Genomic DNA, 15283 nt, shown 5'->3' on the forward strand with positions numbered 1-15283 from the left:
CTTCGCGATCTAGTCATGACATCTCTGATTATCAGCAGCCAATCGCGTAACGAACCTGTGAAAAGATGATTGACAGGATCTTGATGTGGACCACGCCCACTTTTCCCTTATTTCTTACCATGCAATCGTGACTCGGCTTTATTTCTCATTGAGGCCACTGCTCGAAACATGTCTCCTAAAATCGTGTTGATCTCCGGTTGCTCTAGCGGCATCGGACTCGCTACTGCTGTGCTTCTCGCTAAAGATGCTGAGAAACGCTTCAAGGTTTACGCCACCATGAGAAATCTGGCGAAGAAAGGACAACTGGAGGAAGAAGGAAAGGAATATCTTGGAGACACATTGATTATCAAGCAGATGGATGTGAGCAGTGATGAGTCAGTCAAAAACGCAGTGCAGGAAGTGCTTGATACTGAAGGAAGAATTGACATATTGTGTAAGTACATAGTATTTTTTGGGAATAGTTTTATCCCCCATGTATCGGCATCTCGATCATTCCATGAAATCAATATGTCCCTTTTTCTTGTCTCCTAGCATGTTAATTAGATTAAATGTCTTGTTTTCCTACATGCTGCCAGTGGATCTCTTGTTCAGTTACACAATGAACACTCAAACAATATCTTAACGATGACAGAACTATTTTTGATACATTAATTAACATAGTTATTATTGTACCAAAGTTCATGCATCAATCACCAGAAAATTTAGTCTTTTTCATCACCAGACAAGACCGTACAGCTTGTTTCAACAAGCTACAGTGTCTATTAAATGATTTATGTACTAATAGGTTTCTATTTATTTGTGAAGGAGAATAACACAAAAGAAACTTTGTCTCTCAATCACGGCAAAAGCAATGAGCCAGTGTGAGATATCAGCTTCGTGTCAGAGGAGGTGAATTAATTAAGTAACTTACTTAATTAATTCGCCTCCTCTGACACGAAGCTGATATCTCACACTAAGCATAATATCCGTTACGGCCACATTGAGCGCACGATATTCGGTGATACTCCATTTCAATCTTCCACAATTCTATCTAAGCTTCACGCAAAATAATATACTCTTGCCATACGTTTAACTTTTCCTAAGCTGATCTGTTTTCAAAATTCTGTATAATTCAGCAAATAAACCAATTAAATGACTAGGCAAATTACACTCTTAAAGGGAGGGGTTCACGGTTCTCCGCATGTCAATGAATCAGAATACTTTTTTGCCTTCGCTCGCTATGACCCAAGCCTGTTTAATTTAATTCGTTGTTTATGGATTATTCGGAAGGGGATAGGTAACTCAGGTGGTAATTTTTTTCATATGATTGCGTTAGTTCGCATGCAAAAAACTGTAAACACATCAACCGTTAAAGAAATGCTACGGGTCAACGCTAAATTCCAGTTTATTTTTGTTTCTCTGTTCTCTGAATGCTCATTACAATTCAAATCGGTTATTCTTAGCCAATCTTACCTTGCTTAAGCTGTTAAACAGAGTCGCTTTGATCTTTCCTGGGCAAATTTTCCTCCTCGTTCAGACATATTTATTTTCCTTAGTTTAAAATCTGATCTTTCTTGACATTTGTAGAACGTAGATCTAGGACACGAGCATTTATTTTGACATACAAAGCGGGCACAATAGTTGGTGGCTGTTTAACGCTTTTATTTTAATCACTTCACAGTAAGATACATTGTGGAATGTTATCGGACAGGACGAGCATAAAATATCGCTGGCTTAGGTCTAGGCAGAGGCTAAGTACTCTCACAGAGTCCCCGACATTTGCAATTAATGATTTTCAAGTTAGCCAGGTCACTACTGCAAAATCACTTGGAGTGACCATCGATGACAGACTTGATTGGAGTGGCCATATATATCGAGAAAGTAACAAAGAAAGTCGCTTCTGGTATTGGCGCCATAAAACAAATAAGGCACCTTGTCCCTCAGGCGACCTTACAACTAATATATCAAGCTTTAATACAGCCCTACTTTGATTATTGCAACATTGTTTGGGGAAACTGTGGGATAACCTTACGTAATAAGGTTCAAAAGCTACAAAACAGAGCAGCCCGTGTTTTGACCTACTCAAGCTATGACGTAGATGCCGGTCACCTTTTCAAACTTCTAGGGTGGAAAAACCTAGCTTGCCAGCAACAATTTCAAAGAGCTACGATGGTTTACAGGTCTCTGCACGGGTTGGCTTTAAACTATCCTAGTTCTAAATTTGAAAGGCAAGAAGTGGCATATAACCTAAGAGACTCTGAAAATAAACTCAACGTTCTATTACCGCGCACAAACTGTTACAAAAACAGCTTCAGCTATAGTGGCGCCATTCTCTGGAACAGTCTTCCTTGTAACTTAAGGGAAGCAGAGTCCCTTGGGCAATTTAAACGATTACTCAAAGAACTGTAAGGCACGGCATTCGTGGAAAGCAGCTTTTTTATTTAAATTGTACCGTGGATAAATAAAGATTATCATATCATATCATATCATATCATATCATATCATATCATATCACATCACATCACATCACATCACATCACATCACATCACATCACATCACATCACATCACATCACATCACATCACATCACATCACATCACATCACATCATATCATATCATATCATATCATACCATATCATATCATATTACATATGATATCATATCATATCATATATCATATCATGTCATATCATATCATCATATCATATCATATCATATCATATCATATCATATCATATCATATCATATCATATCATATCATATCATATCATATCATATCATATCATATCATATCATATCAAGGCCATTCATTCGGAATTCATTATTAAAAACCAACACCACACCTCCTTGAAATACTGCACTGAAAAGCGTTCATTGTAAAATGGTGACACGATGATTGACCATGATCCGAGTGATCTTGGATCATTGATCCTGATCTGGATCATCCCAAGGGAACGTACCCATCGACAAAGCACTGACTTTATCCAATGTCAGCCTAATAGTCTGGAGACTATTAGTTTTTTATTTACCTAATTAAAACTAGCATATATGCCCTCGAAGCTTCGTTTGTCGGGTATATATTTGTTTTAAGAACATCATATCTTCTCGTTGTACATAACTATTATCCGAAATTAGCACCAAAATTAATACTATTCAGAACTCGGATTGCTAGTAATCTGCCTTGCTTAAACCGTCAGACAGGTACACTACAGGCCAACAATCGGTGCAGTCATAACAAAATATGTTGTGTGCAGTATTGACTTAATATGGAACTGTGACGAAATGAATGAAGAAACGAACGAAACGGAGGGATGGATGGAGGAATGATTGTAAGTTTACTTTCATCCAACAGTTAACAATGCTGGGATCGGGGTATTTTCTGTATTGGAGTGCACACCTATCAACATGGCAAAAGACCTGTTCGAGGTGAACTACTTTGGCGCCCTGAGGCTTATTCAAGCTGTGTTGCCAAGTATGAAAGCAAAGCAAAGCGGTCATATCATCAACAACAGCAGCCATCTTGGGATTGTTGGAGCACCTTTCAATGCACTGTATTGCTCAACGAAGTTCGCCTTGGAGGGACTCACTGAAGCTATAGCTCCAACATTGCTGCATTTTAATATCAGGTAATGGTCATTTTTCTTACTTTATAACTGAGAACAAAGACCCGCGCAGTTATTAACGTAACTTAAGCAGTTGCAAAAAGAAAGCCTGAAAACCATATTCAGGCTTGAACGGGATTCAAACTCATGACCTCGGCAATCCCGGTGCAGTGCTCTACCAACTGAGCTATCAAACCAACTGGGAGCTGGTCATTTTGTGAGTTCGTAATATACCCGTGAAGGATGAATAAATTAATGCCGAAAATATATGAAACATATATTTAAACTGCGGATGAACAATTAAATAGAAGAAAGACCCCCGCAGTTATTTCCGCAACTTAAGCAGTTGCAAAAAGAAAGCCTGTCAACAAAATTTTCTTACTTGTGAAAGCTATGACAAATTTGAAACCAAATAAAAAGAACAATACCACCAGAAAAGAATAAAGAGTGTATTTCTGTGGTGCTGTTTTAAATTATCGTGCTGTGAAGGGATTAATGTTGTAGTCTGTGCATTAAACCCTTAAGTGTAGTACGTTTCTGTTGTGAAAATAAAATTTAAAATATCAAAAAAGAAAAGAAAAAAAGAAATATAAATCAATGAATGTATCGTTTGGGTCAAGGGTTGAACGTACACTGCAGTACAAATTGAGGGCACTGCAAATCACTAAAAGAAGTAAAACAGACCTGATGCAACACGTTTAAAATCCCAAGGTTGGGAAGCTGACCATTTGGCTCAATTTACAAGCGAGCTGAAGAATTGAAGAATGTATTGAAGTTGTTTTTAGTGAGAGAAAGGACTTGGTTATGGTTATGAATTAATACACCACGTGCACATTTTTACATGGTCTCATGGCGATTTACAATTCTAGCTTCTGTAGCGTGAGGTCCGACGTCAGCATGTGAAGCAACCGCAGGCAGCCGCTATCAGTCCATATTTTGAGCTCAACCCCCCGTCCCCGACCCACGCATGAACGAGAAAGACAGATGAAATCACAGATAGAGATAGACCACCACGCCGGGGATTACGTCCCTTACTCCTTTTGAACAGTGTTTGGGTTCTTTAACGTCCTACAAATTATTAGGAACAAGTGTTGTGAGACAAGACCTACGGTTTATCGTCCTTATCCGAGAAGACTAGAAAGTCTAACCGTTTGCAGATATCATTACAAAGGCAACACTTTTTCTTAAGTTATTTAAAGATCCAGAGTGTTGGTCCGGACGGGGTTTGAACCCCCAACCTTCCGCACGATAGTCCGGTGCTCAACCAACTAAGCTAACCAGTTCGCGGTTGAACAAGGGGCCTCTGAATTTCAAGTGCGCGCCGATGAGCACTCAGCTACGCTGTCTTCCTGGTGCTGTTTATTAGCTGTACAAGGTCGCTCTAACTATTTACTTAAGGAATAAATTACAATTCAAAATTACACCTTCGAACGTTAAAAGAATACTCTCATTTCCATTTGCCTGTGACCAAGAGGCCACGCTATCTCTCTGGCGCCGTTTACTATGGTGTACAAGATCGCCCTAACTTTAAGTTTAGGAATAAATTACAATTCAAATGACCGTAGTACAACTTCAGAGTGGTAAAAGTACTTTCATTTCAATTTGCCTGTTTTTAAATTTTCTCACGAAATCGATTTAAATTTGAGCGTTTAATTCACCAGGGTGATAGTTTTTCTTTGCTATGTAGGTGTACATTGGTCGAGGAAGGCCCAGTACAGACAGCCGCGATGGAAAATTCCAGAAACTGGGCTGGGAATTTTGATATGTTAGCCGCTGACCAAAAGACTCAGGAACTATTTGGACGGTTTGCCGGCAGGATGCAGCAGCGCTTCCTCAACACAATCCAAACTTCAAACGAGATCGCAGAAATTGTGAAAAGCGTTATCCTTAGTGAGAAACCTAATGTACGCTATCAGACGAATGAGAAGTATAACCCGCAAGAAGTGAAGGCAAAACTTACTGATCCAACTGGGAATTCTTCGGTGGAAATGGTGAAAAAGGCTTTCCTCGATGAAGAAGAAAAAGAAGAAGACACACTTTGAATAAATGTGTTCAAGTTAAACCTGCGATAATAGATTCTTTTCTTTTTTAAAGCATGGAAAGGTGTTGAAAGATCAATTCAATGTAGAAACGATCCATTTGCCCATGAATTAATATGACTATGAGTATGGTTATGCCAATGTCAATGACTTTGACTATGACAACTGTTTCTTAAAATGTGGTTCCTGTCCTAAGACAATAAACACGTTTGAGCCAAGCAGTCTTTTTCCCCTCTCAGCCTCTGCTTCAACTGATTTATGTCTTCAGTTTTTAACTTTTCCGAAGCAAATGGTAGCCATTTTAGTATGCGCTTTGGAGCATGTGTGTAAAAATGCTCTTTTTTACGAAAAACTTTTTCTTGAATTTGTTGGCAACTCATAGTGACAGCAGGTGACTATATAATAAAACAATATGCAGTTCCGCACAAGTATTAGGCTGATTTAGCAACAGAACGGGAAGGTCAGTTGGGACAACGGCGCGCTCATCAAGAATGCCCATATATAGTCGAAATAGACTCGTGTCCAGACTATTCCGCAAGCTCTCACGTCCTCAAATGACGTTCCCGTTCTGTTGCTAAATCAGCCCACTATTTACCTCTCCCAGGCCTCTCTATCAACGAATCCTCCTCGGTAATCTTGACCTCATTACGACGTCAGATTTTTTTTACCATGCCTCCTCCTTCGCCTTTCGTATAATGTGTACTAATGGTTGAAACTGATCAGCCAGTTTGTCTAACGTAAAAGGTGGTCTGCAATAAACAGAAGGACTATTATGCTAAGGTAAGTAGTTGTGATAAATAATAATTAATAATAATTAATATTTGTATGGCGCAAATTAACATATACACAAAGCTTAGACCGCCACACCGGGGACTACCTCCCCTACTTTTTTTTTGAACAGTGTGTGGGTTCTTTTACGTCCCGCAGATTATTAGGAACAAGTGTTGTGAGACGGGACCTACGGTGTATCGTGCTTATCCGTGAACAGTAGAAACTCTTCACGGATAAGCACGATAAACCGTAGGTCCCTTCTCACAACACTTGTTCCTAATAATCTGCGGGACGTAAAAGAACCCACACACTGTTAAAAAAAAAAAGTAGGGGAGGTAGTCCCCGGTGTGGCGTTTGCAGATGTCATTACAAAGGCAACACTTTCTCCTAAGTTATTTAAATACCCTTGCCAAACCCATTGCTGATGTTTCTCAATTAGTTGTGTCAAAAAAAAAAAAAAAAAAAAAAAAAAACGATTTATTTTCGTGAATATCTGTTTATGGGTGAAATGTCACCTCAACATTTCTTAATATTGACAATAACTAAATTAATTTTGCTTTACGAAGGGGAAATGTGTCGTTTCAAGAGCTACAGGCAATTACAAGAGGACTTGCGACAACACTCAGTACAAAAAGCGGCTTTTTCCAATTTATTTCATTCAAGCTCGCACATTAGTTACACTCAGTCTTTGTTCGCCTTCGCGATCTAGTCATGACATCTCTGATTATCAGCAGCCAATCGCGTAACGAACCTGTGAAAAGATGATTGACAGGATCTTGATGTGGACCACGCCCACTTTTCCCTTATTTCTTACCATGCAATCGTGACTCGGCTTTATTTCTCATTGAGGCCACTGCTCGAAACATGTCTCCTAAAATCGTGTTGATCTCCGGTTGCTCTAGCGGCATCGGACTCGCTACTGCTGTGCTTCTCGCTAAAGATGCTGAGAAACGCTTCAAGGTTTACGCCACCATGAGAAATCTGGCGAAGAAAGGACAACTGGAGGAAGAAGGAAAGGAATATCTTGGAGACACATTGATTATCAAGCAGATGGATGTGAGCAGTGATGAGTCAGTCAAAAACGCAGTGCAGGAAGTGCTTGATACTGAAGGAAGAATTGACATATTGTGTAAGTACATAGTATTTTTTGGGAATAGTTTTATCCCCCATGTATCGGCATCTCGATCATTCCATGAAATCAATATGTCCCTTTTTCTTGTCTCCTAGCATGTTAATTAGATTAAATGTCTTGTTTTCCTACATGCTGCCAGTGGATCTCTTGTTCAGTTACACAATGAACACTCAAACAATATCTTAACGATGACAGAACTATTTTTGATACATTAATTAACATAGTTATTATTGTACCAAAGTTCATGCATCAATCACCAGAAAATTTAGTCTTTTTCATCACCAGACAAGACCGTACAGCTTGTTTCAACAAGCTACAGTGTCTATTAAATGATTTATGTACTAATAGGTTTCTATTTATTTGTGAAGGAGAATAACACAAAAGAAACTTTGTCTCTCAATCACGGCAAAAGCAATGAGCCAGTGTGAGATATCAGCTTCGTGTCAGAGGAGGTGAATTAATTAAGTAACTTACTTAATTAATTCGCCTCCTCTGACACGAAGCTGATATCTCACACTAAGCATAATATCCGTTACGGCCACATTGAGCGCACGATATTCGGTGATACTCCATTTCAATCTTCCACAATTCTATCTAAGCTTCACGCAAAATAATATACTCTTGCCATACGTTTAACTTTTCCTAAGCTGATCTGTTTTCAAAATTCTGTATAATTCAGCAAATAAACCAATTAAATGACTAGGCAAATTACACTCTTAAAGGGAGGGGTTCACGGTTCTCCGCATGTCAATGAATCAGAATACTTTTTTGCCTTCGCTCGCTATGACCCAAGCCTGTTTAATTTAATTCGTTGTTTATGGATTATTCGGAAGGGGATAGGTAACTCAGGTGGTAATTTTTTTCATATGATTGCGTTAGTTCGCATGCAAAAAACTGTAAACACATCAACCGTTAAAGAAATGCTACGGGTCAACGCTAAATTCCAGTTTATTTTTGTTTCTCTGTTCTCTGAATGCTCATTACAATTCAAATCGGTTATTCTTAGCCAATCTTACCTTGCTTAAGCTGTTAAACAGAGTCGCTTTGATCTTTCCTGGGCAAATTTTCCTCCTCGTTCAGACATATTTATTTTCCTTAGTTTAAAATCTGATCTTTCTTGACATTTGTAGAACGTAGATCTAGGACACGAGCATTTATTTTGACATACAAAGCGGGCACAATAGTTGGTGGCTGTTTAACGCTTTTATTTTAATCACTTCACAGTAAGATACATTGTGGAATGTTATCGGACAGGACGAGCATAAAATATCGCTGGCTTAGGTCTAGGCAGAGGCTAAGTACTCTCACAGAGTCCCCGACATTTGCAATTAATGATTTTCAAGTTAGCCAGGTCACTACTGCAAAATCACTTGGAGTGACCATCGATGACAGACTTGATTGGAGTGGCCATATATATCGAGAAAGTAACAAAGAAAGTCGCTTCTGGTATTGGCGCCATAAAACAAATAAGGCACCTTGTCCCTCAGGCGACCTTACAACTAATATATCAAGCTTTAATACAGCCCTACTTTGATTATTGCAACATTGTTTGGGGAAACTGTGGGATAACCTTACGTAATAAGGTTCAAAAGCTACAAAACAGAGCAGCCCGTGTTTTGACCTACTCAAGCTATGACGTAGATGCCGGTCACCTTTTCAAACTTCTAGGGTGGAAAAACCTAGCTTGCCAGCAACAATTTCAAAGAGCTACGATGGTTTACAGGTCTCTGCACGGGTTGGCTTTAAACTATCCTAGTTCTAAATTTGAAAGGCAAGAAGTGGCATATAACCTAAGAGACTCTGAAAATAAACTCAACGTTCTATTACCGCGCACAAACTGTTACAAAAACAGCTTCAGCTATAGTGGCGCCATTCTCTGGAACAGTCTTCCTTGTAACTTAAGGGAAGCAGAGTCCCTTGGGCAATTTAAACGATTACTCAAAGAACTGTAAGGCACGGCATTCGTGGAAAGCAGCTTTTTTATTTAAATTGTACCGTGGATAAATAAAGATTATCATATCATATCATATCATATCATATCATATCATATCATATCACATCACATCACATCACATCACATCACATCACATCACATCACATCACATCACATCACATCACATCACATCACATCACATCACATCACATCACATCATATCATATCATATCATATCATACCATATCATATCATATTACATATGATATCATATCATATCATATATCATATCATGTCATATCATATCATCATATCATATCATATCATATCATATCATATCATATCATATCATATCATATCATATCATATCATATCATATCATATCATATCATATCATATCATATCATATCATATCAAGGCCATTCATTCGGAATTCATTATTAAAAACCAACACCACACCTCCTTGAAATACTGCACTGAAAAGCGTTCATTGTAAAATGGTGACACGATGATTGACCATGATCCGAGTGATCTTGGATCATTGATCCTGATCTGGATCATCCCAAGGGAACGTACCCATCGACAAAGCACTGACTTTATCCAATGTCAGCCTAATAGTCTGGAGACTATTAGTTTTTTATTTACCTAATTAAAACTAGCATATATGCCCTCGAAGCTTCGTTTGTCGGGTATATATTTGTTTTAAGAACATCATATCTTCTCGTTGTACATAACTATTATCCGAAATTAGCACCAAAATTAATACTATTCAGAACTCGGATTGCTAGTAATCTGCCTTGCTTAAACCGTCAGACAGGTACACTACAGGCCAACAATCGGTGCAGTCATAACAAAATATGTTGTGTGCAGTATTGACTTAATATGGAACTGTGACGAAATGAATGAAGAAACGAACGAAACGGAGGGATGGATGGAGGAATGATTGTAAGTTTACTTTCATCCAACAGTTAACAATGCTGGGATCGGGGTATTTTCTGTATTGGAGTGCACACCTATCAACATGGCAAAAGACCTGTTCGAGGTGAACTACTTTGGCGCCCTGAGGCTTATTCAAGCTGTGTTGCCAAGTATGAAAGCAAAGCAAAGCGGTCATATCATCAACAACAGCAGCCATCTTGGGATTGTTGGAGCACCTTTCAATGCACTGTATTGCTCAACGAAGTTCGCCTTGGAGGGACTCACTGAAGCTATAGCTCCAACATTGCTGCATTTTAATATCAGGTAATGGTCATTTTTCTTACTTTATAACTGAGAACAAAGACCCGCGCAGTTATTAACGTAACTTAAGCAGTTGCAAAAAGAAAGCCTGAAAACCATATTCAGGCTTGAACGGGATTCAAACTCATGACCTCGGCAATCCCGGTGCAGTGCTCTACCAACTGAGCTATCAAACCAACTGGGAGCTGGTCATTTTGTGAGTTCGTAATATACCCGTGAAGGATGAATAAATTAATGCCGAAAATATATAAAACATATATTTAAACTGCGGATGAACAATTAAATAGAAGAAAGACCCCCGCAGTTATTTCTGCAACTTAAGCAGTTGCAAAAAGAAAGCCTGTAAACAAAATTTTCTTACTTGTGAAAGCTATGACAAATTTGAAACCAAATAAAAAGAACAATACCACCAGAAACAAAAAAAAGAGTGTATTTCTGTGGTGCTGTTTTAAATTATCGTGCTGTGAAGGGATTAATGTTGTAGTCTGTGCATTAAACCCTTAAGTGCAGTACGTTTCTGTTGTGAAAATGAAATAAAAAATATCAAAAAAGAAAAGAAAGACAGAAATATAAATCAATGAATGTATCGTTTGGGTCAAGGGTTGAACGTACACTCCAGTACAAATTGAGGACACTGCAAATCACTAAAAGAAGTACAACCAACCTAAGGTAACACGTTTAAAATCCCAAGGTTGGGAAGCTGACCATTTGTCTCATTTTCAAGCGTAATTGAAGAATTGAAGAATGTATTGAAGTTGTTTATAGTGAGAGAAAGGACTTGGTTATGTTGATGAATTAATATAACGCATGGTGCGCATTTCACATGGTCTCATCGCGATTTACAATTCTTCTGTGGCGTGAGATTGGAAGTCAGCAGCATGTGAAGCAACCGCTGGTAGCCGCTATCAGTCCATATAATTATTTTGATCTCAACCCCTCCCCCCCCCCCCCTCCCTTAGCCCCCAACCCACGCATAAAAGAGAACGACAGATGAAATCACAGATAAAGATAGACCACCATACCGGGGACTACGTCCCCTACTCCTGTCAAACAATGTGTGGGTTCTTTTACGTCCCACAGATTATTAGGACCAAGCCGTTGTGAGACGGAATCTACGTCCTTATCCGCGAAGAATTTAGAAAGTCTAACCATTCACGGATGTCTTTAAAAAGGTAGCACTTTCTTCTCATTTTTTTAAAGACCCTGAGTGTTGGTCTGGCCGGGGTTTGAACCCGCAACCTTCCGCACGATAGTCCGGTGCTCAATTAACAAAGCTAACCAGTTCGCCGTTGAACATGGGGCCTCTGAATTACAAGTGCGCGCCAATGAGCGCTTGGCTACGCTGTCTTCCTTGTGCTATTTATTTAACTGTACAAGGTCGCTCTTACTATTTACTAAGGGAGTAAATTACGACTCAAAATGACAGCTTTGAACGTTAAAAGAAAAATTCTCTCATTTCCAATTGCCTGTGACCAACAGGCCACGCTGTCTCGCTTGCGCTATTGACATATTATGCTGTACAAGGTCACTTTAAGTTTAGGAATAAACGACAATTTACATGACTGTAGTACAACTTTAGAGTGGTAAAAGTACTTTTATTTCCATCTGTCTGCTTTTAAATTTTCTCACGAAATCGATTTTAATTTTGAGCGTTTAATTCACCAGGGTGATAGCTTTTCTTTGCTATGTAGGTGTACATTGGTCGAGGAAGGCCCAGTACAGACAGCCGCGATGGAAAATTCCAGAAACTGGGCTGGGAATTTTGATATGTTAGCCGCTGACCAAAAGACACAGGAACTATTTGGGCGGTTTGCCGGCAGGATGCAGCAGCGCTTCCTCAACACAATCCAAACTTCAAACGAGATCGCAGAAATTGTGAAAAGCGTTATCCTTAGTGAGAAACCTAATCTACGCTATCAGACGAATGAGAAGTATAGCCCGCAAGAAGTGAAGGCAAAACTGACTGATCCAACTGGGAATTCTTTGGTGGAAATGGTGAAAAAGGCTTTCCTCGATGAAGAAGAAAAAGAAGAAGACACACTTTGAATAAATGTGTTCAAGTTGAACCTGCGATAACAGATTCTTTTCTTTTGTAAAACATGGAAACGAGTCGAAAGATCAATTCAATGTAGAAACGATCCATTTGCCCATGAATTAATATGACTATGAACATGGTTATGCCTCCAATGTCAATGACTTTGACTATGACAACTGTTTCTTAAAATCTGGTGCCTGTCCTAAGACAATAAGCACGTTTGAGCCAAGCAGTCTTTTCCCCCTCTCAGCTTAATTCTGCTTCAACTGATTTATGTCTTCAGTTTTTAACTTTTCCGAAGCAAACGGTAGCCATTTCGGTATGCGCGTTGGAGCATACTTGTAAAAATGCTCTTTTCGACGAAAATCTTTTCCTTGAATTTGTAAGCAACTCATGGTGACAGCAGGTGACTATATAATAAAACAATATGAAGTTCTGCACAAGCACTATTTACCTCCCCCAGGCCTCTCTATCAACGAATCCCCCTCAGTAATCTTGCCCCCATTAGTGGACGTCAGATTTTTTTACCATGCCTCCTCCTTCACCTCTCGTATGATGTGTACTAATGGTTAAAACTGATCAGTCAGTTTGTCTAACGTAAAAGGTGGTCTGCAATAAACAGAAGGACTTTTATGCTGAGGTAAGTTGTTGTGATAAATAAACCATTGCTGATATTTCTCAATTAGTTGTGTCAAAAAAAAAAAATAATAAATAAATAAAATAACGGTTTATTTTCTTGAATATCTGTTAATGGGTGAAATTCCACCTTAACATTTTCGTGATATTGACAACTAAATTAATTTTGCTTTACGAAGAAAAAATGTGTCGTTTCAAAAGCTACAAGCAATTACAATAAAGGACTTGCGACGACACCCATTACAAAAAGCGTCTTTTTTTGCAATTTATTTCTTTCAAGCTAGCATATTAGTTACACTCAGTCTTTCTTCGCCTTTGCGAGCTAGTCATGACATGTGAACTTATAGCAGCAGCCAATCGCGTGACGAATATGCGAAAAGATGATTGCATAGCGTAGAATGGCCATTGTTCTTGTGACATTTACTTGCAGTTGGAAAGGTCTGTTATAACGCTTTTTTATTATTCATAGCGCCCAAAAGAAGCTTATTCATCGGTTGCTTTGAACGCCCGGAAATGCTAATTAGCCTGATGGAGGCGGCAAACTAAACAATGAAACCAGGCTTGAAATAACAGTGTTTGTATGGAAATCCGATGTCAAATAATTTTCATAAAACATCGCTTCTAAAAATTCATGAATTGGAAACTTTTGGCATTAGGAAAAGAATTTTAAGAAAAAAATTGGAGGGATGTAGCACTGCCAGAAAGCGTCCAGTTGTGTTTTGAACTTTCCATACATTTCCCTGTATTTTTTTCCCGCGAACTATTTTTAGTGCCAGTTCACGGCTGGTTCGCTATACAGACAAATGTATGGAAAATTCAAAACACGACTGGACGCTCTCAGGAACAGCTACATCCCTCCAATCTTTTTTCTTCCTGCCTCACTGCAGCGGCTTCGCCGCGTAATTTCCCTCAAACAAACGAAAAAAATAACCTCTGGCACCCAGGGTAGATTCACCAAAGAGGAAGGATAGAGGAAGGATGCATCCGTGACTTTGCCACTGCAAGGGTCACCTGGCTTTAATTTTTTTTTTTATTATTGTTGTTGTTGTCTTTTGACATGTATGACACCTACCTACTTATTAGAGTATATCCCATCTGTTTGCCTCTTTCTCTGTGAGCTATCCTTCTTAATAGTTTTAAATGTTGTTTCTAGATGAACAATTTTCTCTCTGTGTTTGACAGTTACTACATACAAGTGACACCCGGTAACGACATCCGGTAACGGCTGTTACCAGGGCCTACGATCCAACCGCTGACCAAAAGAAGGCTTTGGGAACGAGAATGACCGCTCTCAGTACACAAGGCTGCGCGCTGACGTTCCCTGCTTATTTTCAGCCGGCCAACAACGGCGAAAGTGGCTGGATTGTCGCCGGCATCTTCGTTTTCGGACTCCGATCGAACTGATGTTCGACTCACCACTATCCGATATCTCGTCCTCGAATTTCTCTGCTGCCGAGGCAGTTATTTTTATCCGGCTTGCCCCGATATCTTTCGACGAGGATGGGTTTGAAAGAAAATCTGACTGGTTGTACCAAGAACCCTTGTCGCTCTCCGCCAGCTGAAGTTTTTCGGCTTCGTCAAATGATTTTTCGACCTTCTTTGGCCCCGGTTTTTTCTTAACTTTCACCCAAGGCGACTTTTCTACTTTCGCTTTCTTTTTAACAACCTTTTACGCAATGCTTGAGTCCAAAATGGAACGCTGTTTCACAGTAAAATTTTACATACAACGCCGTGACATGCGATGAACACGATGTAAACAAAAATATGTAAATTTGCCGGTGATTCGAGATCGCGGGTAAATTTTGCCGCGCAATATGTCAACACAGTCGCACATAAATTGGATTATGACACCTTCACTCGCTCACCGCTTTTCCTACAAAACTTTGTTTTTCAGATAGCTCGTGTTCTTCTTAAGA

At 39.2% G+C, this 15283-nt stretch overlaps 2 protein-coding genes and 2 non-coding genes across 4 annotated transcripts; 2 read left to right on the plus strand and 2 right to left on the minus strand.

Moving 5' to 3' along the window:
- The first annotated feature begins 104 nt into the window (after positions 1–104).
- LOC146452207 (retinol dehydrogenase 8-like) lies at positions 105–5859 on the plus strand. The gene is made up of 3 exons (XM_085098094.1): positions 105–433; positions 3333–3606; positions 5270–5859. The coding sequence occupies exons 1-3, from the start codon at positions 169–171 to the stop codon at positions 5622–5624; spliced, it is 894 nt and encodes a 297-aa protein (XP_084954220.1). The 5' UTR covers positions 105–168; the 3' UTR covers positions 5625–5859.
- Trnap-ggg (transfer RNA proline (anticodon GGG)) lies at positions 3707–3779 on the minus strand. Its single transcript has one exon. It is a non-coding gene; the product is annotated as a tRNA-Pro (tRNA).
- Positions 5860–7183: 1324 nt separating the features above from the next.
- LOC146452209 (retinol dehydrogenase 8-like) lies at positions 7184–12762 on the plus strand. The gene is made up of 3 exons (XM_085098120.1): positions 7184–7521; positions 10426–10699; positions 12388–12762. Exons 1-3 carry the CDS (start codon positions 7257–7259, stop codon positions 12740–12742), a joined length of 894 nt encoding a protein of 297 aa, XP_084954246.1. The 5' UTR covers positions 7184–7256; the 3' UTR covers positions 12743–12762.
- Trnap-ggg (transfer RNA proline (anticodon GGG)) lies at positions 10800–10872 on the minus strand. Its single transcript has one exon. It is a non-coding gene; the product is annotated as a tRNA-Pro (tRNA).
- Positions 12763–15283: the final 2521 nt, after the last annotated feature.

Source organism: Pavona decussata, unplaced genomic scaffold, assembly GCF_977016875.1.
Source record: "Pavona decussata unplaced genomic scaffold, jaPavDecu1.1 SCAFFOLD_376, whole genome shotgun sequence".
NCBI classification, from domain to species: Eukaryota; Metazoa; Cnidaria; class Anthozoa; order Scleractinia; family Agariciidae; genus Pavona; species Pavona decussata.